General features: G+C 41.9%; 1 protein-coding gene across 1 annotated transcript in view; it reads left to right on the top strand.

The window, feature by feature from the left end:
* Positions 1–2,007: 2,007 nt before the first annotated feature.
* The window catches only part of Sms (spermine synthase), a 58,466-nt gene continuing 35,829 nt past the window's right edge, over positions 2,008–24,644 (top strand). The window contains exon 1 of the mRNA XM_078035034.1: positions 2,008–2,318. Coding sequence (XP_077891160.1) covers positions 2,270–2,318 — 49 coding nt within the window. The 5' untranslated portion in view covers positions 2,008–2,269. The remainder of the gene's footprint in view (positions 2,319–24,644) is intronic.

Genomic DNA, 24,644 nt, shown 5'->3' with positions numbered 1-24,644 from the left:
CTCTACTGCCACCACCATCACCATCACCTCCTTTTTTTTCTTAATTTTTTTTTTTTAGTTGTAATGGACACGATACCTTTTTTTGTTGTTTATTTGTTTATGTGGTGCTGTGGATCAAACCCAGTGCCCCATGCATGCTAGTCAAAACGCTCTACCACAGAGCCACAACCCCAGCCCCATCACCTCCTTTTTAACAAAGGGCACTTTTCTGTTTTTTGACTTCTCCCCAGTTGGTAGTCACTGTGGCTAACAGCTCAGGGCAGTAAAGACACATTTGAAAGCAAGTTTTAGGATAGAAGTAATGCCTAACAATAAGTAGCATTTTGCTAAGCAAGTTGCTTATGGTTTTTCACTCAGCTTTTTTTGGGGGGAGGGAGGGTGGGGGTTACCAGGGGTTGAACTCCTAGGCACTTGGTCACTGAGCTACATCCCCAGCTCTATTTTTAGAGACACAGTCTCACTGAGTTGCTTGGGGCCTCACTAAATTGCTGAGGGTGGCTTTGAACTCCTGATCCTCCTGCCTCAGCCTCTGAGCTGCTGGGATTACAGGCTTGCACCATCTTGCCAGGCCTAAATGGTTTTTAAAAACTCTACTTTTTTATGGCTGATTAGTTAATGGCAAAGCATCTTGGGATTTTTCATCTGTTTATTTTATACCTTGCAGGAAACAAAGTGAGGTATAGGTGATGGGCATAGGGTTTCAAGCCTGAGTTGAGGTAGCAGTCCTAGTCTGAGGGCTGCCTACACTGCCCCAACATGAGTTGCTGAGCTGGACCAGCTACATAATTTTCAGGCCTATTGCAAAAGGAAAACACTGGGTTCCAGGTTCAAAAATTCTTGAGAATTTCAAGATGGCTACAGCACATAATTAAACCAAGGGCAGGCTCCTTCTGAGAACTTGGCCCACCCTGATGCGGTGTGGGGAGAGGCACATCTGAGGCCTGTGGGGCCTACTGCCCCTGCGGAACGGGGACAGCTACATTCCAATGACCTGACTCCAGAGGAATGGTAAGAACTGGAGAACATCCCAGAAAGAAATAGGAGTTGCAGGCTCACATAGAGATACTGAAGGGTGAGGAAGCCAAATATATTGCTAACAAAATTGAGGATTTGTGCTCCACAGAAGTAGAGCAGAGTAACATACAGTTGGCCATGGGTAGGAAAACAATTAACAAGGTTGCTGAAAAAGGATTCAGCTCTCATTAGAGAACCGTCTGTTGAAGAACACTCCTGAAGACATTGCCTGGTTTGCTGAAGGACTCAGCAAAACAGCCCTTAGGAACTGACTCCAGGACAGAGGAGTTTCAAATCCAGGTTCTTGGTGCTTTTGTGGAAGCATATGAGTTTAGTGATCTAAATTTTGTTTAGCTGTTCACAGCAATTCCCTGTGATTCAGAAAGGCACCTGAGCCTGCTGGATGGTAGAGGTATTTGCCCAGGGATATTTGTCAGTCATATCAAGGAGAGTTTTAGTCCACAGACAATTCTGTTCTCTGTGATCTCATTTTGTTGAGTACTAGCTGTAACCTCAATGTAAAAAAATAAGCCCACCACAGAAAGCCCATTGCCATGAATAGAGGCACTAGCAATGGAAAAGTCTTGCTGGAGAAGGAGCTCCCAAATCTGCAATTGCCCACCCCAAACTTAGCAACAATGTTATCTTCTTACTTTCTTCTCTTAGCTCCCCATTCTGACCTCAAATGTAAAGCAGACCTTGGTTAATAATAATGATAATAATAATCCTAATGAGTTTAACTGTCGCATTTTAAGAAAAAGGCAAGCTGTACTTAAGACTTCAGAGGTGGATCCTAGCATTTTATTTTTTTTGATTGGCAGAGAAATAAAAGGGGCCTTGGCTTGGAGGGAGGCATATGGGGAAGTGTATGGGGTGGGCCCCCCGGAAGTCGTGCTGCGCTGTTTAAACCTAAGGTGACCTAACGGATGGCGGGAGCGCCGGCCTGAGCCTTGGCGCAGGGCGCGGCCATTGGTGACGCACGCTGGGGAGCAAGGCGCCACGTTTCCACCATTAGTGAGGCCTCACACCCCGCGCTGCAAGTTCGGGGCTGGAGGCGTCCCGGCTCCCTCCCTCCTGGAGGCGGGCCCGGCCCCGCCCCCGCGCTCGGGGTCGCTCCCAGCGGCCCCGCCCACCTCCTACTCCTGGCCTCCCCCGGCGCAGCTCACTCCCCGCCGCCCGCAGCCTGACACGCCGCGCGGCCCCCCAGTCTTCTGTGGCCGCCTCCCCCAGGCATGGCACAGGGCCTCTCCTCACTATGGCAGCAGCAAGGCACAGCACCCTGGACTTCATGCTCGGCGCCAAAGGTGAGGGCACCAGGCGCCACCTGCCCGGCCCTGGCGCTGTTGCCCCCACCGCCCTCGCCACCCTTTGGGCTGGGGCTGGAGCTGGGGCCGGGGCCCGGGTCGGGGCCAGGCGGGGCGCGCGCGGCGGGCTGAACAATGCGGGCGGCCCGCGAGGCGCCGGCGTCTCCCAGGCTGCCGCGCCAGGCGCGCTGCGGGGCCTCGTGCACTGGCGACCGGGCGGAGGCCGCACTTTTGCTAGCGCCGCGCCCCTGTTCGCTCAGTGCTCTGTCCCGGCCGCAGTGCGGGGCCTGAAGGGGCCGCGTCGGGTGTCCGCCTGCCTTACCGCCCTTCCGGGCCCTGACCGTTCACCCGCTGCCTAAGAGGGCTCCTTTCCCCTGCGCTTCACCGGGAGATCCCTTTCAGGCTGCTGGGAGCTGTCTGATCCCCCCTGGGGCGGGGGTGCTGGAGAGTGTTGGAGCCTTAGCGAGGCGTGACCTGTACCGCAGGCCTGGGCTGGGGGCGTGCGCGGCGCGAGGCTGCCCGCGCCACCTTTTCCTGTGCTTGCCGGCGGGTAAATTTCCCTCGTGGGGGCGGGGGTTTCCCCTCTTGGGGTGCTCTGGCTGGAGAAGGACCGCAGCCACGCAGCGCTTGAAGGATTCTTAGCCGACTGCGTAGAAGACAGATCCCCCGGAAAGGGACAGGGGGGATGGGAAAAGGAAGCGGTTATTATTATTGGGGGTGGGGAGGGATGAGGTCCGGGCGCGGGAATTATAACTCCCGTAATCAGAGAGGCTCAGAAGGCAGAGCTGGCCACGCCGGAGAGGGCTGGGAAAGTCGGAACTGTGTGCAGGAATTTTGAAGGGGAGGGGTGCTTTGCTGGCTTCTTTTCTTTGGGCACCTCCAACATGAGGGTGGGGGCAGGAGGGATGGGACTGCCTGTTCTTTTTCTGGTGGCCTTTAAGCCTGTAACTGCTGCGGACTTGCATCTGCACTTTCCGTGTGCCCTCCTTGGAGTGTATCTCCGTACCTTGCGTTTTCACTAATTAAATGGAGCAGCCTTTTCTGTTACTATTTCTTTTTTTTAACACAGAACTTACTTTCTGAACTTCTGAGGATCCACTTTGCATTTTCTTCAAATCTAAAGGACCTCAGATGACACAAGATTTAATAAAACTGAGGATTCAGAGCAACACCTAGGTTTGATCCTGCTTTTCCTGATTGGCTCTGCATGTGAACTTGGGTTTATTTCTCAGCCTTTCTAAGCCTCATCTTCCTTGTGTGTGTGTGTGTGTGTGTGGTGGGGGGGGTGTACAGAAGGGACAGTGCACAACTCATAGAACTCTCCTAGGGCTTTTATTGTTAAGGATCTAGCTGTAAACTAGAATTGTTAAGCAATACCAGTCAGTGTGTTTGGGTGGTCAGAAGTGACTTGGAGAAAATAAAGCATCTTAATTCCCACATTTCTTGGGTGAGGACGGAGGGATGGAAGACTTGCTGGGGAGAATCTGAAGATGAAATAGTGCTTGAGTGGTGGAGATGGAGGAGATATGAGATCTCTAAGGTTTTGCTGAGAATTACCCTGTCAGCCTTTGGGTTAAGTCATTAATGGAGGTTCTAGTATACTCAGTTGAGTGGTGAGGAGGAAGAAGCTTTATGGAGAAATTGTGGTTGAAAGGATCACGGTCACCCACCAGTAAGGGCTGAGTCTGGGAAGTGTTCCTGATGTAAGCACCCTGGGAACACTCGCCTCTATTTGTGCAGCATGGTTTCCTCCACACTGCTGGCTGTAAGGAGAGTGGTCTCAGTATGGCCTGTGGATTTTACATTTCCTCAGACCTTTCTAGAGTCTTAAACCTCCTTCAGCTTAATCCAGGTATTGCTTCCTGAAATGCTGACTCAACAGGCTACTTCTGTCTGTTGTGGTGTCCTGCAAGTGGGGAAAAGCCTTCCCATGACTACAGGAAGAAAAAAGGGAGAAAAATTTCAGTGCTTTGAGCTGACACTGGTTAGAGAGGGAGAGAAAACCATGGGTGCACAGTTTGGAGGGGAGGAGAGAAACTGGCAGGTTCTAAATTGTTGAGGTGGTGTGGATGTGACATTTAAATGTAGTTGTGCAAAGAAAGTAAAATGATGGGTGATAAAAGGGTGTGTGTGTACACACGTAAAGCAGGATAGAAGGCTCTTAAGACAGAAAGATCAAACATTAGCTAGTAATATTTTAATTCCCAGTCTGTTGTTAATCAGAGATAAGAAAACTTTTATGGCAAAGTGAAGAACATTCTAGAATAAATAACTGTGTGTGAGGGGGGGAATATATGTATATGCATCTATGTCAGATCTTGAGATCTTACATAAATGTTCTGGGAGGAAATTGATTCTTACTGTATTTCTGCCCCAGTCATTTCATTTGGTGTGAAGCATTTCAGCCTTTCTGTCCAAATCTACATTTGGAAAATGAAGAGATCTGGCTAGATCAGGATCTTCTAAATTCTTTTCCCTTTCAATGAGGGGTACTTGGTGAGAAATCCACGTGTGAGGTCTCCATAAACATTTATTTTAATTGATGATAATGAGTCAAAAGGCATTACTCTTGGCATGTGAATATTGGATGTGACTCAAGGGTGAGTCAAATGCCTGTGGAGCCTGGATTCATGTTCTTTTTTTCCCATTTGTCAGTAATCCTTCCTAATGCTGTAGTTCCATGATGTGATTTTAGTGGAATTAAACTTGAACCACTTAGGTATGTTATTATGTTGCGATTCTGTATAACTTAGTTAAGGATGCAAGCCAGTTAGTACCCAGATACTCAGACCACCAAGAGAAATGGTAGGTAGGGCCCCATGGTGGTGTTTAGTGTTCTGGCTGATGAGATAACTCAGAAAATTATTTTTGCTAAAAAGAACAAAATAAAAATAAAATTGAAAAAAAAACCTTCATATTTGATCATTTTGTAAGTAAAGTATTGGACTATGAGGACTCTTGAGCCCAGAAAACATTTTGAGATTTTTTTCATTCTGAGGTTAACAAGAATAAACTCATTTCCATGTCTCTATAGTTTAGGCATATCTGAGTTAGTAGAGGACACATGCTTTGTTTCTGGTCCTTTATACCCCATATATAGAAGTGAGTGAGGTGCCCTTTGGAGAGAAGTCTCTAGGTGGCTAGACAGCCCTGGAAAGTTCTACAATTGTACTTTTATCCCCATTTTGTTCCCTGGGCTGGCCATATCTTCACAAAGACAGATGTCTGGGGTTTGTATCCTGGACACAGTTCTGATACATGATAGATGTTTGGTAAATTATGATTAAATGGATTAAATTTATTTTACAATAATGGTGGAATGATGATTCATATCCATCAGGGGACAGCCAGCACACATTTCCCTTTTAGAATTTTTTTGGGGGTATGAGGGACTGAACTCGGGCACATGACCACTGAGCCAGATCCCCAGCCCTATTTTGGGTCTCACTGAGTTGTTTAGCACCTCACTTTTGCTGAGGCTGGCTTTGAATCCATCCTCCTGCCTCAGTCTCCCAAGCCGCTGGGATTACAGGCATGTCTACTGTGCTTGGCTAAAATAAAATTTTCAAAATAAAAAATCCCCAAATGTGATATATAACATATGCTGCTTTACTAACACAAAACAACAAGGTGTTATCAGCAGGGCTAATAATTTATATAATTTTGAAGTAGAACTGTACAAAATCAGCATTTTAGCTATAATATATGTGATATGAAAAATCTGTCATTTAATTGGCAATAATGGCCATGAATAGTTAATGTATAGTTTTTGGCCTCCAAGTGCAAGTGAAAAAAATGTTGAATTTTAGCTAGTGAAAATATGAAAGTGAGCTGGGCATGCTGGGGCACACCTGTAATTCCAGCAGCTCAGGATGCTGAGACAGGAGGATTTTAGGTTCAAAGCCAGCCTCTGCAAGAGTGAGGCGCTGGGCAACTCAGTGAGACCCTGTCTCTAAATAAAATACAGAATAGTTCTGGGAATGTGGCTCAGTGGTTGAGTGCCCCTGAGTGTAGTCCCTGGTTCCCCCCCCCCCCCAAAAAAAATGTGTATTTTTTCCCACCCAGATTTACACATTCCCATAATTGGATCTCCTGGTCCCTTGGGAGTCTTTGAACTCAGATTTAAATCCCAGGCCCAAATGAGAGAACTGGGACTGCCCTTTCATAGCCAATGATCATATTGTAATTTTCTTACATGGAGTAGGTTTCTACCCAGGTTAGCACTAAAAGCAGATATGTCTGATTCTCCTTCAAAGCATGTGTTTAGGAGTAAAACACACATTAATTGCCACTGGGACCAGGCTTTGTCCTAATTGTATTACACATGAATTTAGGTAATTATCCCAACTGTATGGTAGGTCAACTTGTCCCCATTTTAAAGATGAACAAAAGGTTCCATTGAGAGTTTTCAACTTTTAAGTGATATGGAATTCAAGGCCATGACTACTTGATTACAAGGCCTTTGCCACTTATATAACTGGGAAACCTCTTAGTTTAAAAACATTCACCTTCAATGGAGGTGTTCCATCAACTCCTACCCTCTGGGGGGACATTTGACTGTTTGAGGAGACATTTTTGGTTGGCTAAACTGAGGAGTAGCGATGGTATTCCACTCTAGTAGGTGAAAGCCAGGGATCCTGCTCAACATTTTAACAATGTCCAGTAGAGACCCTCACAGCATTGACAGCCCAAAATGTTAATACTGCTCAGATGGTGTAACCCTGCTTTATGTTCTGATTAGGTATTTCAGTAATCTGGTTGACAAATCATCAAAATTAACCTGGTCCTTTTTGGAAGTCTCCAGCAGGGAGGGAGGATGGCTCCTACTTCCTCTAAAGGTATTAGGAACCCATGGCTTGGCCAGCACTTACTACCCAGCCCGGCCTGTGGCTTGAGGTGACCTGTCTACCCTGATTTCCTGAACCATTAGCTCATCCAGCAAGCTCCCCTTCTCTGTATTTGGTGAGCTGCTTTCTGGTGGAAGCATACTTTCTTTGTGTGTTTTAAGTAGCTATAACTGTTTTAACTATAAAACCTAAACAATCCATTTTTATTGCATTTAGCTTTTTCTTTTGTTCAAGAGTAGAAAGAGCTTGCCCCCCCCCCCAAACCTTTTCATTATCCCCTTCCATTACACTTTATCCCCTATTGTTGTAAATAATATGTGCACCTGCCTGTGGCTTTGACAATGAAGTCTTGGGAGTGGGGAATGTAAGCTTGGGCTCTGTTGTAGATTGACTCTAATCACAATTGGTGTGTGTGTGTGTGTATGGGGGGGGGTGATGAGTTCCTGAAATTTGCATTTTTAAGCATCTTCCAGTAATTTTGATGTTGATTAAAGTATGAGGACCACTCTAGTTGGTTCCTCATTAAAAACACAAAAACTTATGCTAGAAACCTTTGGCACACCCACCTTACCCCAGCCACCAGTTAACTTTTTCCTTAAGTCCTGTTGGTTCTACCTGTTGAATGCTCTCAAATTCATTACTCACTCATCTGATTCCTGACAGTCAGTTTCTTGGCCACAACTTCCCATTTGTCTGTGTGTTTTGAAGAAGGATTAGTCATTAGGGACTCAATAGGACCTGTCCCTTTTCTCATTTTAAAACCCTCCCAAGGGTCCCTGTTACCCCTGGATAAAGACTAAATTCCACATCCACCCAGAAGATTCATTTCTACCTGATTATTCCTCTTCTCCCAACAGACACCCAAATTCCTTGCTCTGAGTCTTTTGCTCTGCTTCCAAGTGGCTGAAAGAGAGGCTCTGGACTCCGAAAGGAATAACTTTAGAGCAAGAAATTTCTTTCTGTGCCTTGCATGGATTTTCTCTCATATATTAATTATATTTGAAAATATTTTATGGACGGCTTGGGTGAGGTCCCTGGTTGGAGTCTGTCTTCCTTGGTGTGCACTTTTGTGTTATTGTGACTTTTTCTTTATTAAACTTTCCTTCTCTCAACTGCAAAAGATCCTTAATTGTACTCATCATACTCCAAATGACTCCAAGCTGAATTATCTCCCAGTGCTGGGAATTCATTTTGTGAACTTGCCATTAAAAAAATTGTATAAACCATAATGATTCTATTTATAGTATAGTTCCTATGTTATACCCATTTCTTTAAACCAATAGAGATAGCATATGGTAAAATTAGTTTTTAATTTATGTCAGGCAGCCTCTAGGGCTCATTGGGTAGTTTTCTCTTGTTTTAAGTGCTTTCGGAGGAATATTGACAGTTGACAGAAGTGACTCCATTAGCAAGACTCTGGCAGTGCCCCTTCACCCCCTTACTGTTGGGGCAGAGATGCTTTTTCAAGTAATCTAAGGTTCTGTATGAGCCATTATGGAGACCATTTTCCAATTGAGTAACTGGTAGACGATTTGTCTTGTGCTTTTTTGAGGAGAGAAATATGGTTTGCAGTGGAGGAGTTAACAGTTTGGAATCTTTTCATCCCTTTAGTACATAATTAAATCAGCTGTATTTGAACTGACAGTCACAGGCCCAAGTCACCTTCTTATGAGATGAAGCCTGAAGTGCTGTGGCCTTTATTTCATGGCTTTTTTTTTTTTTTTATTACTGGGGATGGAACTCAGGGCCTTATGCATGTTAGGGGAGCTCTCTACCACTTCTGCTACTGAGTCACATCCCCAGCCTTATTTAATAGCTTTGAAAAGTTAGAGCTTCTGGTTTTGAACTTGCTATCTGGAAGATTTGGAATTAATGTTCTTTAGAATTTAAATTGCAACCAAGGTTATATATATCTGGTTATACTAACCCTTTGCAGGTAAGGATTAGTTATAAAATTACTGGACTGTTGAGCTGGGCGCACTCCAATCCCAGTCACTTGGGAGGCTAGGGCAGTAGGATCACAAGTTTGAGACCAGCCTTGGTAAGAAAAAAAAATTACTGGGGGCTAGGGATGTGGCTCAAGCGGTAGCGCGCTCGCCTGGCATGCGTGCGGCCCGGGTTCGATCCTCAGCACCACATACCAACAAAGATGTTGTGTCCGCTGAGAACTAAATAATAAATATTAAAAAAATTCTCTCTTTCTCTCTCTCTCTCTCTCTCTCTCTCTCTCTCTCTCTCTCTCTCTCTCTCTCCTCTCTCACTCTCTCTAAAAAAAAAAAAGAAAAAAAAATACTGGATTGTGATTGGGTATCTGTTTAAAAAGTGTTCAATAAAGCTATTATTGAGTTTAGTTTTTGAAGTCAGTGCATATTCTAGGCGTTTTAATCTACCATTTCACTGCAATTGTAACCCAAAGCCTTTGGTGTGCACTCCAACCACTATTTCTTGGTAGTTTAATTATAGGGCTCTGTTCTTTTGAAAAGTTGGGAAACCTCCTCAGTAAACCAAGTATGTAAACCATCACAAATGCTCTTTTAAATCCTTACAACCAGGCACTTTTGCAGACACCAGGAAAAACAACTCTGCAGCCCTGAGGTGTAATGGGCCTGGAGTTCATTAAATTGATACTGTTATCTGTATTCAGGTGGGAGTCAATGAGGTAGTGACAATACTGTGACCAGGCAGCACAAGATCTCACCTGGAGAGGAATGATACTTGCTGCTCCAGAAAATGAATTCACAGTGAAATTGGTAGGAAAAGAGGTTTCATTGAAAGCCAGGTTTGAAGGAAGATGGAAGAAACATAATTGTTTCAAAAAGTCCATTTCTGAAATCCCTGAAAATTGGCAGAGTGTTTAAAGGAGAAGAGGCAAGGAAGTGACAAAAAGGTAGGAAAATGTAGCTATGTAGATTTAGTTAGCATGCAGCTAGACAGGCTAAGTGGGCAATTTCCATCTCTGCTCCCATCTTCTTTAATACCTGTCAGGGTGAGGGGTTGCACCCCTTCAGCTTCCTTGTTTCAACAGAAGTTGTTCTTAGGAAGTGGGGGTAGCAAATTCAGTCTGTTTTATATCCCCCCTGCTTATTTCATACCCTCAGTCTTGAGAGAATTGGGGCTTCTATGTCACCTGCCTTGATAGTCCATTGTGGATCAGTGTGTAGAACTTGAACATAAGAGGTCAGATGCTTATTCCTAAAGGGGGCAGATTTTGAATTTTTTTGGTCCTGGGGATTGAACTCAGGGACAATCACTGAGCCACATCCACAGCCCTATTTTATATAGAGACAGGGTCTCACTGAGTTGCTTAACCCCTCGCTGTTGCTGAGGCTGGCTTTGAACTCTTGATTCTTCTGCCTCAGCCTCCTGAGCCACTGGCATACAGGTGTCTGGGCTGAAATGTTTAACATTAGTTTGCCAGAACTTGCTTTTCATGACCTCCCAGCTGTTTATTTTTTGGTGGGGGTTGACAAGTTACTCTACATGCTTTTCCACTTTTGATTTTGAATGATTTTCTCTGAAGACTGTGTGGATCATTTGCCAAGCATCTTGGCTCCCATGTTGCAGGAGCTTTCCCCACTCCTCCCTCCTTCTTTCTTTCTTTTTCTTTTTGCAGTTCTGGGGATTGAACCCAGGGTTGCTCTACCGCTGAGTTATATCCCTAACACATTTCATTTTCAGTTTTGAGCCAGGGTCTTACTTAATTGCCCAGTCTGACCTTGAACTTGAGATCCTTCTGCCTTGGCCTCCCAAGTAGCTTGGATTGTAGATATTCACCATTATATACCCTGCTTGTTTATCCTCCCCCTCCAACTCCCACCCGTGGTGCATGGTAGGCAAGCACTCTACCAACTGACCTATATCCCCAGCCCATGGTTCTTTTATCTGAGTGTTTCTATATTGGAGAGGAAGTGACAAGACAGAGTCAGCATCAGAACACACACACACTTTTAACCAATTTTAAGCAACAGAATTTTTTTTTTTAAGATTAGCTCTTAGTCCAGAAAAATGCAAATCACTAATAAGAGCAAGGCAATCTAGTCTGTATAATAGATTTGAATAAACACAACCTCTTTAGTTTTATCATCTTTATCTTCCTTCCTCCCCCCAAAGCAAAGCTTCTGCACAACTCAATCCTGTCTGGTCGAGTTTGAGTGCCTGTCACCCAGAGTCCTTCTTATGTAAATTAAGGTTAATTACCATCCAGTAGAAAGCATCTTTAGAATTTAGGTACATTTTATAGAACTATAAAAACTTTGAACACAAGTTACAAGAATTAATATCATTTTTCAATTAGGAACATACATATGTACTGAAGTGTACTTTGTAAACTAAGTCTTAACACAATGTAAATAGTTTGAGAAGACCTTTTTTTAAAATAGCCAGTCTTACACATATTAAAATCTTTGTCTTGAGATGCAGGACAAACAAAGCAGAAGTGCCTCTTGTTAACTACAGAGACATAGCTCACATTATATAAAAAAAAATGACTACAAGCAATATAGAAGGTATTATCATCACTTTTAGAGTTTGCAAATTAGACAATTTAGTTACATCTACAACAATCACAACATTATATTCTGGCTCAGATTTTTAAAAAACTTTATTGTAAACTTTACTAAGAGTGGTTTAGTAGTTGCCAGACTTTTGGGTCCTACTTATGAATGCATTTTAATCCCATCAGTATATACAATTATAAAGCACCAGTAAAAAAAATGTGGGAAAAATGAGTTTTACAAATTGTTTAAGGGCTGGGGTAGAGCAACAGAATTTTAGCTGTAGCTCAGTGGTAGAGCACTTGGCTCATGTGTGAGGCACTGGGTTCAATCCTCAGCACCACAGAAAAATAAATCAAAGAATTGTGTCCATCTACAAGTAAAAATATTAAAAAATTAAGTTTTTCTAGAATTTAAGCATTGCTAGGCTTTTGACATCAGACAAACACAATTTTTTTTTTTTTAACATTTTAAAAATGGAGTGAAGTACCTTGTTGACTGATAGTTATTTTTTGAAAGTACTGTTAGGGCAGGTGTGGTGGTACACACCTGTAAACCCAGTAACTTGGGAGGCTAAGGCAGGAGCATCACAAGTTTGGCCAGATCCAGCATCTTGGTGAAATCCTGTCTCAAAATAAAAAATAAGACTGGGGATATAGTTCAGTAGTAAAGTGCTCCTGGGCTCAGTCCCGAATAAATTGAAAGTACTGTTAGGATTTATAGTCAATTCACAAACTTCAATTTTTAGCTCATTTTACAATGAAGTCACTCCAGAAATCAGAAACATAAACTGTACATAGGTCATTAGCATTTTAAATCATGTATTTCCTTTGGCTTATTTCAGGACTTGAACAAGGAAAGAACAGGCTCACCTTTGAATTTCCAAATCTATTAAATAATTACTATTTTAGATAAACCAAGAGTGGCATATATAGCTACAAGCATTACATACTTACTAAAAGAAAACAGAACTGTTTAGTTCGGGACTAAGGTTTCCTTGTAAAAACAAAACAATTTTAAGAGCTACATTTTTAAGAATCAAAATGCCTCCCCTCTGTATTTAATTTTATTAATTTCTTTTTTTTTTAAAGAGAGAGTGAGAGAGGAGAGAGAGAGGGAGAATTTTTTAATATTTATTGTTTAGTTCTCGGCGTACACAACATCTTTGTATGTGGTGCTGAGGATCGAACCCGGGCCGCACGCATGCCAGGTGAGCGCGCTACCGCTTGAGCCACCGCTTGAGCCACATCCCCAGCCCTAATTTTATTAATTTCAATAACTATCATTAAGTTGCATCTATGTATGATATATCAAAGTATATAAGTGCATTCTACTGTCATGTATTAAAAAAGTTGCATGGAAATCAATCATAGTTATTATTTTAAGTATTTTTTTTTGTCAAAAAGGTCTTAAGAGGTTGCTATAGAAAACACTGAACACTATATCTGGGTTTTTTTTTTTTTTGGTACGAAGGATTGAACTGAGTTACTTTTTTTTTTTTTTAAAGAGAGAGAGAGAGAGAATTTTTAATATTTATTTTTTTTTAGTTTTCGGCGGACACAACATCTTTGTTGGTATGTGGTGCTGAGGATCGAACCTGGGCCGCATGCATGCCAGGCGAGCGCGCTACGGCTTGAGCCACATCCCCAGCCCTCCCCAGCCCGAACTCAGAGTTACTTAACCACTGAGCCACTTCCTCATCCCTTTTCATATTTTATTTGGAAACAGGGTCTCTCTAAGTTGCTTAGGGCCTCACTAAGTTGCTGAGGCTGGCTTTGAACTAGCAGTCCTCCTGCCTCAGCCTACTGAGCCACTGGGATTACAGATGTGTGCCATCACACCCATCTGAACACTGTATCTTAAATATCTGGAGACAAATATCCTAATTGTTTAGTAGGCCAGAAAAATTAGCTGCTAGATTTTTAAAGACATTCTTCAGTTTAAATTGCTTATTACAGATTTGCTAAAGTCATAGAATAGAGGCATTTGGGCAAATTTTCTATAAGTCAATTTGGTTCCATGCAAATAGAAAACATATGCATATAAACATATAGGTATATACAAGAAAATTTTAAAACTTAGATTTAAAATTTGCTAGTTTTAAAAGTCAGACTTTTGACCTGATATTGAAAACACTCTGTTAAGTCAAATTTGCATTTCCAACCTTGAGACCAGGTAGAAAATTTACATCTTAAAGACCATGGGCAGGGGCTGGGGATGTGGCTCAAGCGGTAGCGCGCTCGCCTGGCATGCGTGCGCCCGGGTTCGATCCTCAGCACCACATACCAACAAAGATGTTGTGTCCGCCGAGAACTAAAAAAAAAAAAAAAATAAATGTTAAAAATTCTCTCTCTCTCTCACTCTCTCTCTCTCCTCTCTCACTCTCTCTTAAAAAAAAAAAAAAAAAGCAGATGATTAAAGACCATGGGCAGCAAAACTTGTAGAACAAGTTTCTTTTTCAGAGATGGGAAATAACCTCAGATAGAGAAAATGAAAAGCCTCAGTTAGACAAACAAAAACATATTTAATTTAAGGGCATAAAATTAAAAGTGAATTCACCAGAAAGAAAAAAAATCTTGAAGCCCAAAGAGATTGCAGATAAATTTTGTCCATTTTTTGTTTTGATAGAGGCCCATCTGATGACTGAAGCAAGGACTATGCCCTAGAAATGTTTTTGGTCAGTAAAATGTGTCGCTTTTAGAATTTCTTTCGCTGTTTCAATGGTGGGCTGGAGAAATCCATCTTACAATGTCATGGAAAAAAAAAAACTCACACGCGGAGGGGCGAATGGGGTTAGATGTGGGTTGACCAAACCCTTACTTTGTACCTTCTGGATGAACTTCTCACAGTTTCTTCCAACCCAGTAATGGGGCATGTTCTTCTGAAATGGAATTCCCCATGCTAGTAGATAAATATGATGATACAGCCATCAGAATATAGCTTGTTGAAGCCACTTGTCAAGTTAACAAACAATATAAAATAGTTGTACTAAGTTAGCATGCACTTTTAGATTTTTAGGCCATGATGTAATCTTTTTTCCAAACAAAACTGAACAAATGAACAAAGGAACACTCATCAAACCAGTGTAATTGTTGGAACATTTTTTTGTCCTCTGAATTTCATCTTATTGACCAGTACCCAAAAAACAAATGGCTTAGAACAGCTCACTTAAGCTCCAAGTAGCTTAAATTCCAAATACCTAAACAGCCCAGGTTGTTTATAGCTGATACTTCAAAAAGATCCCTACTGAAAGTCCAAAAACCTTAATGGTAGAGATAAAAATCCTTGCTGTGCACCCTGATGGGTCTACCAACAGTGGCCCATCAATCATCTCTAATAACCTCATTTTCCTCACCAATTAAGCAAATTTTAGGCAGCCAAAGTTGCATCAGGAACAAATCTCCCCAGGATTTAATATCTCCAGGCAGCCCTGGTGGGACCCTTCCTAGGTCGTTCCAAGTGCAAATTAGGCTAGTTGTGAGAGGTTTTAGCCCAAAGTCCTTTCCTCCTCAGAGATTGCTGCTGGCCTGAGCTCTCTTGCTCAAGGCAGGATTTTTCTGCTGTCTGGCTTGCCAAAACTGTTACCGGATAGTATGAAATCTCCCCAGGGGAAGAAAGGGGCTAGACCATGATGCCAGGCCATGACACTTGCTGTTTCAGAAATATTTGGAATCAAATTGGTGGGAAAAGAGATTTTATTCAAAGCTAGCTCTGAAGGAAGGTGAAAGAGATGTACTTGTTTTAAAACTTCCATCTCTGGGCTGGGGATGTAGCTCAGTGGTTAAGTAACTCTGAGTTCAATCCCTGGTACCAAAACAAAACTGTCATCTCTGAACTTCCTGAAAATTAGTAGAACTTTTAAAGGAGAAGAGGCAGGGAAGGTACATAAGGGCAGGAAGATGTAGATAATGTAGATTTACTTAGCCTGCACCCAGACAGGTCTGAGTGGGCAATCTTCATCTCTGCTCCCGTCTTCTTTAGTGCCTGTCAAGAGTGGCCAGTTGTGCCCCTTTAGCTTCCTTCTCTCAGCAGAACTTCCTCTTAGGAAGTGGAGATGGTGACAAATTCAGTCCGTTTCAATACTGGTGATTAAATGCATTTATGTGTTAAACTCATAAGGGGTTGGTAAGAGCCAGTAGCATGTTCTAGATTCTGAGCTGACTTGAATCTTGACTTTGGGTAGTTTCATGTGCATCTAAATTCTTCCCTCTCCATGAAGGTGCTAATGATAACAAAAATCCCACACACGACATTGTTGGGTGGGATGGCCAATAAAATGTTTGGAAGACTGTCAAATAATACATAAAATACTTAACACTAATTGCAATATTTAGGTCCTAGTACTTTGAAATTGTGCCAGAGTGGATAAAGATGCTCAGTTATAAAGAGGTGCCAATTTTTTTTTTTTTTAATTCTCGGAGAGACACAACATCTTTGTTGGTATGTGGTGCTGAGGATCGAACCCAGGCCGCACGCATGCCAGGCGAGCGCGCTACCGCTTGAGCCACATCCCCAGCCCCAAGAGGTGCGAATTTAACTTACTGAAAGATTTGGAAAGTTCTTCTGGCAAGAGAAAAGGTAGAAAACAATAGTTGGCTTGTTATTCGAAGACTTGTCTACTTTAGATAAAGCACTTTCCTAAGTAATTAAAGCAGAATTTTTAAAGGATATTTTGATTTTTTTAAAGGTATTGCTTAGGTGTTTGTGTTACTTGAGTACATTTTCCCTAGAATGGAAATCTCTCCAGAAAGAGTCCCAGGCAATTTTTAGGACATTTGTAATGTTTAATATTGAAGTCTTTTAGAAACACTGCAGATAATAGTGGCCAAATAAGACTAGAATGAGCATTCCAGATTTCCCTCCTGACCTTAGGGCATAAAGATGAATATAGAATGTTTCTGAAACTTGGTTCAATGAAGAACCCTTTTTCTTGAAGTATTTTTAAGTCTCGTGCCTTAAAACAGTAGTGGGGTTTAACATCGGAACAGTATAATGCTGAAGTGTAATGCTGAAGTTGTCCAGTTCTGGAATTTTAAGAAAGAGGGTCATGAGTCTTTCTGTGCATATGTTTGGTATTCCTAAGTGGGGTTTTTATAGTCTAGGGCAGGTAGTCTTGGTGTTGGAGGAAGGAAAGACCATTTACCATCACCTAACTCCCTTTGGTATAAGGCTCAAGAACATGATAGGGCTTTTTTTTTAAAAAAAGCATCTTGCGAATAGTAAGTTGTTAGTGGAGTTCCTTTGTTTAGAAGCATTGGGGCTTGGAGCCCAGCTGCTTGGATTTGAATTCTGACTTCATCACTTACCAGCTATGACCTTGAGTTGTTAACTTCTTTGTGCCCTTCCTTACTGAGCTGGTTACACTTTGTTTACTGTCTTGAATAGCCACCATGAAAACAGACATACTTACCTTGTTAACCATCTTAGGGGGAAAATCATTCAATCTTTTATCATTGAGTATTATATGCTAGCTATAGGATTTTTGTAGATGATCTTTATCAAGTTCCTATTTTTTTATTTTCTGTGTTCTTTGTTTTTGATTTTTTTGTTTGTTTTTTGGCTAGAATGGGTGTTGAATTTTGCCAAATACATTTTCTGCTTCAATTAATGTGATGCATGTGATTTATTTTTTTCCTTTTAGGTTTTTTTTTTTTTTTTGTCCTGGAGATTGAACCTATGGTCCCTCTACCACTGAACTACATCCCTAGCCCCTTTCATTTCCTTTTCTTTTGAGACAGGGTCTCACTAGGTTGCCTAGGCTGTCCTTGAATTTGCGATCCTCCTGCTTTAGCTTCCTGCCCAGAGCTGCTGGGATTACAGGTGTGTGCTACAATGCCCTGCTACAAGTTTCCTTTTTGGTACTGGCTTTGTCTGGTTTTCATATTAGGAAAATACTGGCTTCATAAAATTGGGAGGCCTTCTGCTATTTTCTCTGGAAGAGACTGAAGAATTGCCATTAATTCTTCTTAAAATGTTTGGTAGAATTATCCAACAAAACCCTCTGAACCTCAAGATTTCTTTTATTTGAAGCTTTTAAGTCATATATTTAATTTCCTTAATAGTTTTAGGGCTGTTCAGATTGCCTATTTCCTATTAGGTGAGTTGTGATAGTTTGTGTTGTTAAGATGAATTGGCCCATTTCATAAATTGTCAAGTTTGAGTGTGTATAGTTGTTTGTGCCTGTTGGTGCCTATGGGTCTGTAATGATAGCCAGTTAGTTATTCTTAATATTGTCAGTCTATGTCTTCTCTTTTTTTGTCAGTCTTGCTAGTTTGTCATTTTATTGATCTTTTGAAAGAAACAGCCTTTTGCTTGATTTTATATATATATATATAATTTTCTTATAGCTTTTCTGTTTTTAATTTTATTGATTTCTGTTATTAATCCCTTTATTTCTTTTACTCTGGGTTTAGTTTTCTCTTTTTCGGGTTTCTTGAAATGGAAGCATACATTAGCCATTTGAGGTTAAAATGGATACTGGCATTCTCATTCTCTAGGGTGAGTTGTTTCCATTAATTGTCAATGTTACTTATGTATACCTCAAAAGCAGGAATCCCAATTATAAGTTATCAGCTGTTGTTTTTTTTTTAACATTTAGTAAGTTGTTAACTTAAATGCAGGAAATATTTCTCAAATTATTCTAGTCTTAAGTACTAAGAAGTCACTTATGGAAATTTAGCTTAATATCTTTGTTGCTTAGGAAAAAACCTTAGACATAGGGATCAGCAAACTGAAGCCCTTGGGCCAAATTCTGCTCAACTGGCCTATTCTTGTCTGACCTTCCAGCTAAGCATTTTTAAAGGGTTGTGAAACACAGGCACAAACACACAGAGAAGAACCTGTGGTAGTGACCTGCATGGCCAGCACAGCCTGAATATTTTCTTATGTGGCTCTTTATGGAAAGTTGCCACCCACCTTTAGACCATGGAGACTCAGTGATGTTGGTTGTCTGTTTCAAAGCCATCTGGAAAAGCTCCAAAGTACAGATTCCCAGGCCCCCCCCACGGCCTTGTTTCTCATCTGGAATCCATCATAGAACATGAGCCTCTCCATGTTTGGGTAGTTTTGACATGTGTCCTTAGCCTTTCTTTGTCTACTCCTGTGGCATTTATTTTTCTTGTGCCTTGTGGGTTCTGAGAAATCTCCTTGGAAGTCCATTCTGAAAAGACCTCTTTGCTGGTAGTGCCATAGTAAAGCCATACGAAGGGAAGGTTGAGGTGCCACCTCAGGGACAGCTCTGATAGAAATGTGATTTTTGCCACCACAAAGTTCATAAAGTCCAAACTATGTAATATTTGCAAATTCTTTGTCATTGTTGATTCATAGTCTGGCACATGTACTCAGGCAGAAACCCTTGAATTGTTCATAGAAACACAAATAGTAGTAGATAGGACCTTCCCACTTAAAGTTAGTGGGAAGAAAGCTGGATATTCATGATGTTGGCGAAGTGCTCAGAAAGCAGATTTTATCTTCCTGGGTAATAAAAGTGGCAATACCACACTTTCTACTTTGGGAATGAAATCCTGCTCTCCTTCTGGACAAAGCTGAAAGAAACGGTTACCATCTGTTTGTGGGCTGGCATGGAACAGGGCCTGCTGCTCTGCAATGAAGGCAGGAAGGAAGGTGGCAGCTGGGGACCCTCTCCACACCTCACCCGAGAATGTGGATGCCAGTGTTGAACTGAAGAGAAGGGCTGGCCTTCTTAAAAGGCTTTGGTTCTCTGACCTCAAGCACTGAAAGTCCCCCCCTCCCCTACTTCTTCCTGGTCTTCTTTATGGTGCTGTTGTGCTGAGGCTTGCTCACTTTTCTTTGATTTTTGCAGTACTGGTGATTGAACCCAGGAGCTTTCTGGCCGTGAGCTACACCCCTAGCCCTTTTTAAAAATTTTATTTTGAATCGGTGTACTCAGACTGGCCTAGAACTTGTGACTCTCCTGCCTCAGTCTCCTGCATAACTGGTATTACAGGCATGTGCCACCATACAAAGTCCCTCTCTTATTTCTTTAACTTCTCCTTCCTGTTGGTCATAGTTTGACTGCCTTCCCTACTGGTTGCTTTGTGGGGCCTGATCCCTTTTCTTGTCCTCTGCCTTGGAATTTATTCCTTCCTCTTCTCTGAAAACTTATTCCTTAAGTTGATGAAGCCCACATTGCATCCCTTGTTACTTTGTGTTGCTCAAATGATTCCTTTCGGGAGATGTCAAGTGGCCTAGTCATTTAGTATCTCATAAATGCACTAACATAGTTTACCTTGCCAGCAAATGAAAGGCAGGCTTTAGTGTAGTCTTGTGTTTCTGTGCCTTATTTTCTTAAATCTTGGTTAAATTCTCACATGGGTTAAGTCGAAAGGGTAAGGACAGGGGAGAGGTTGGGTCAATTGACAACTCTATCTAGCCAGCTGCCTTCCTTAGTGCTGGATGAAGTAGTTAAAGGTGAATCACAGCCTGGGGCTTGTTTCTCTACTTTTAAGACTCCTAGTCTTCTCAGGGAAATGGGCTTAATTGGTGTTCTGTTTCTAAACCAAAGGGGGTTTAGGATGGTGTGTCATAAATTATGTTTTTATAAGCCCTACTTTAATTTTGTAAGGAGATTGGCTAATGGAGGATCTAAATTGGTTGTTATTTTAAAGTAGAAAAAGAGAGGTTCTGCCCACTTTCCAATAGGTAGTAGGGGAGGGTAACAGGAGCTGGCCCCACATGTCCATGGGAAATGCCCCTGTAACTGCTTTCCCTTGTGGGATATGGAAGGCAGGACAGTGAAATAATTAGCAACACATTCCCATTATGTTGTAACTTAGTGTAGTTTTAAGAAATAGTCATTGTGGCTGGTGCACTAAACATTCCCATCTGGCATTCCTTAATGCATGTTTGCATGAAAAGAGCTTGGGTGTTATTTCTTTGTTGATGTTGCATGACTGTTACTCCAATTTCAGTAGGCCTTCTTTTTTTTCTTCAGCTAATTTTTCCTGTTTTGGTTGCTCTTTATAAACATCAGAAACCATGATCTTAAAGGAAAAAAAAAACTCTCCAAATTGTTTATTCTGTTGTCCTGTTCTGCATCTGCAGCCATACCTCTCTGCTGTGAGTGAACAGAGAAGCCCAAGACACTGGTTGCAGGTGCTTTAGTGGCAGGGAAACTGTGAAGGAGCTTGTCAGTGTGTATTTCTAGTGCCTGGGACAACACGTTTGCACAGCAGCTACATGGATACTTGCCATACAGTGATAGGTGGGATTGGTAAAGACAGCTATCCCTTGCAGTCCCTTTACTTGGTGTACATTGCATCTGAGAATGTGCCTGGCAAGGGCTTGTGGTGGAGGAAGGGGAACAACCAAATTTCTGGGACTTTCTTGTCTTGCCTTTGTTACCTCTGAATGAGTAGAAATCTGAAGGCTCAGCTTGTTTGACTTTTTTTTGGGGGGGGAGGCACTTGACTGAGTTATGATTCACATGCCATGTAATTCCATTATTTCACATGTACAGTTTGGTGTTTTTCAGTATGTTCACAGAGTTGCATGACTGTCAATTTTATAATCTTTTTATTGCCTCAAAAAGAAACCCTATACTCAGCCATCACCCCCATTTCTCTTGGCTTCCCTCATCCATTCATTCCTTCTAGCCTCTGGCAACCACCAATCTACTTTCTGTCTCTTAGATTTGCTTTTTCTGGCCATTTCATATAAATGGCATCTTACACTCTGTGGTCCTTTGTGCTTGGCTTCTTTCTCTTAGCATTATGTTTTCAAGGTCCATCCATGTTGAATGCAGCATGTATGTGTATGTTGTTCGTTTATGGCTGAATAACAGCCATGGTAAGGATAGACCACATTTTGCTTATCCATTTATAAGTTGATGGACATTTGGGTTGTTTCTGCTTTTTGGCTATTATGAGTCATGCTGCTCTGAACATTCATGTTGGCTTGGGTTCTGTACAGTGAGATTAATCATCATGCAGCTGTTGTAAAAAGGACTGAATTTGAGAATATGAAACCAAGCTGTTGAAGTAAGGCATGCCCAGAAACCACATGCTTGACCTTCACTTTAATCCCTGGAAATTCATCAGGCTTCTGAATGTATGAGGAGTCTCCTTATGGTCAGACCTTTTTTTAAGGAAAAACAAAAATTCAATCAAGTCTTTGTGTTTCTTATGACAAAAGGTATTCTTAAACTGATCAGGGTGGTGCATACCTATAGTCTCAGCCAATCAGCTACCCAGGAGGCTGAGAAAGGAGGATTGCTCGAACCCTGGAATTCTGGGCCAGCCTGGGCAACATAACAAGACCGCATCTCAAAATATATTCTCAAACCTTGGCTGTACTGAGCTACCAGTTTGGGTGAGAAGGTGCACACGAGGGATGCTATAGTCTTTTGTATTTTACAGGGGGATTATGCCAGTGATGTTGGTAACTTTTTATTTATTTATTTAATTATTTTTAGAAAGAGAGGAGAGAGAGAATTTTTTTAATATTTATTTTTTAGTTTTTGGCAGATAAAATATCTTTGTATGTGGTGCTGAGGATCGAACCTGGGCCACACGCATGCCGGGCGAGCGCCCTACCACTTGAGCCACATCCCCAGCCCTGTTGGTAACTTTTTAACACACATTTTTTTTTAACTGTAGATATAGTTTACATGGAATAAATTTTAGTATGCAGTTCTGAGTTTTGGATGATGCTTGCTGTCACGTGACCACAACACCATCAAGATTAAAACATACAAATAGATTTTTTCTTTGGTAGTACTGGGGATAGAACTCAGGGTTACTCTACTGCTGAGCTGTGTCCCCAGCCTTCCCACCTTTTTTTTTTTTTTTTTGAGACAGGGTCTTGCTTAGTTGCCTAGGCTGGCCTTGAACTTTTGATCTTCCTGCCTCAGCCTCCTGGATTACAGGTGTGATCTTCCACACTTGTCTCCAAATGGATTTTTAAGACAGTTGTCTTAATGACTTCAGACTGAAAGGTCTCTGTTAAGAAAAAACAGAAAGCTGGTTTATGTGTGAAGGAAAATGCTGTATAACCCAAGCCTGGCTCTTGGGTTCTCTGAGCCTGGGGTTTGGGGGAAAAGATGCTTGTTTTTTCTGCTTCCTCTTGAAGGGAGCTGTAGAGTGCCTCTAAGTGAAAGGACGTGGAGCTTTGGAAATACCACAGTGGGTCTGTGACATGCCCAGGTCTGAGGAGTGGCCAGTTCCTGTAGTTGCTTAAGAAGGTGGGTTGGAAACAGTGCTTCTGCCATGGACCTTACCACTTCCAGTGTGACATGGTGATAGAATAACAATCACTCCTTGGAGCTTAGATAGCTTGGGCTCCTTGTTGGGGAGAGACCTAGGTGGCAAAGAAGTTTAGGGAGGTGTCAATGATGAGGTGTGGAATTTCTAGCCTTCATAATTTAAAAAAATATGGTTGACCAGAATGGGAATTTATTCCCTAATATTGAGAAGCCAAGGTCTGCTTGAATAGAAGAGAACTGAAAAAAATGGGAATGAAAATTTTCTGTTTATCCTCCTTCTTTTGTTTGAGGAGATTGTTCAGGAAGATTCTGGCTGATGGAAGGGTAGACTGAATTCTCCATAGAGTCTGATAAGCTCTGGATTAAGGGTGGTGTCCGCACATGAAACTTGACATTGGATAGCCCTCAAAAAGTTCACATATTGCCTAGCATGCCCATGACTGGAATTTTCCTACCTGAAAATTTTGAGATTGAAAAAGGTTAAAGCTACACTCCAAGGACACAAATGGAGAATTAGGTTTTTTTGTGGAAGTGTGAACATCTCTTATTTCCTTAGTGTAGCCTCTAATAGTAAAGGCAGACCAGGACTACAACTGAAGCTTTTTATCACGGGTGGTGCATGGCCTCTTGAATTTCTAGTCAGCATGCCTCCCTGAACTTCCTGGGCTAGTAAAGTTGAGTTACTATAGCTAATCTACTTATACATGCAGGGTTGCTCACCATATGGATCAGCAGTTAATTAGCGGTGCAAGACTAGGAGTGGATTGTTGGAACTAACATTATTTCTGGGTTCTGTGCAGGAATCCTACAAAGAGTTGTCTCCATTATATGGAAGTTAGGTCTGTGAGTTTGGGGGGAGCAGGGAGGTTTTGGTGGGAGATTTGGAAGACCTTTAGGTTTTTTTTTTTTTTTTTTTGGTACTGGGGATTGAACTCAGGGACACTTAACCACTGAGCCACATCCCCAGCACTTTTTTATATTAGAGACAGGGTCTCACTGAGTTGCTTAGTGCCTTGCTAAATTCCTGAGATTGGCTTTGAACTCGTGATCCTCCTGCTTCAGTCTTGTGAGCCATTGGTATTACAGGCTTGCACTACCATGCCCAGCCATTTTTGTATATCTTAAGTGGCTTGTGGTACAGGTGGAGTATCCGTTATCTGAATGTTTTTGAGAGAAGTGATTCAGATTTTGTAGTATTTTCTCATATATATGAAAATATATATACTTGGGGATGGGACCCGAATTTCAATGTAAAATTTATTTGTTTCCATATATCTTACTCACATAGCCTGAAGGTAATTTTTAGTGCAGCTTCATTTTGACTGACCCATCTCTTGGGGTGGGTCAGGTGTGGAATTTTCAGCTTATGGTATCATGTTGTTGGTGCTCAGGAAGTTTCATGTTTTTAAAGCATTTTGAATTTTGGATTTTCAGGTTATGAAGGCTCATCCTGTAACCATTGAAGGGAGCAGAGAAGTCATGAGCCTGATTGTGATTTCAGACTTGTGATTGGAACAGAGCCTTGAGCAGGCAGCTCTGTAATATACAGATTTGGACTTCAGCCATCTGGGGCTGATACTAAAGAGTCAGAGGACTGAGGTACTCCAGGAGGGAACTATAAATAGATCCTCAGGATAAAATGAGGCAGGGAGATGAAACTTAGGCCTTCACACTTTTTTCCCTCCCTCGCTCTTTCTGTCATCCCTTCTCTTCTTTTGTTAGGGGTGTATTTAATTTGGACCAGTTGATTTATTCTAAGTTATTG

This window comes from Ictidomys tridecemlineatus, chromosome X (assembly GCF_052094955.1).
Source record: "Ictidomys tridecemlineatus isolate mIctTri1 chromosome X, mIctTri1.hap1, whole genome shotgun sequence".
NCBI classification, from domain to species: Eukaryota; Metazoa; Chordata; class Mammalia; order Rodentia; family Sciuridae; genus Ictidomys; species Ictidomys tridecemlineatus.
This window is presented reverse-complemented; position numbering and strand designations above follow the sequence as displayed.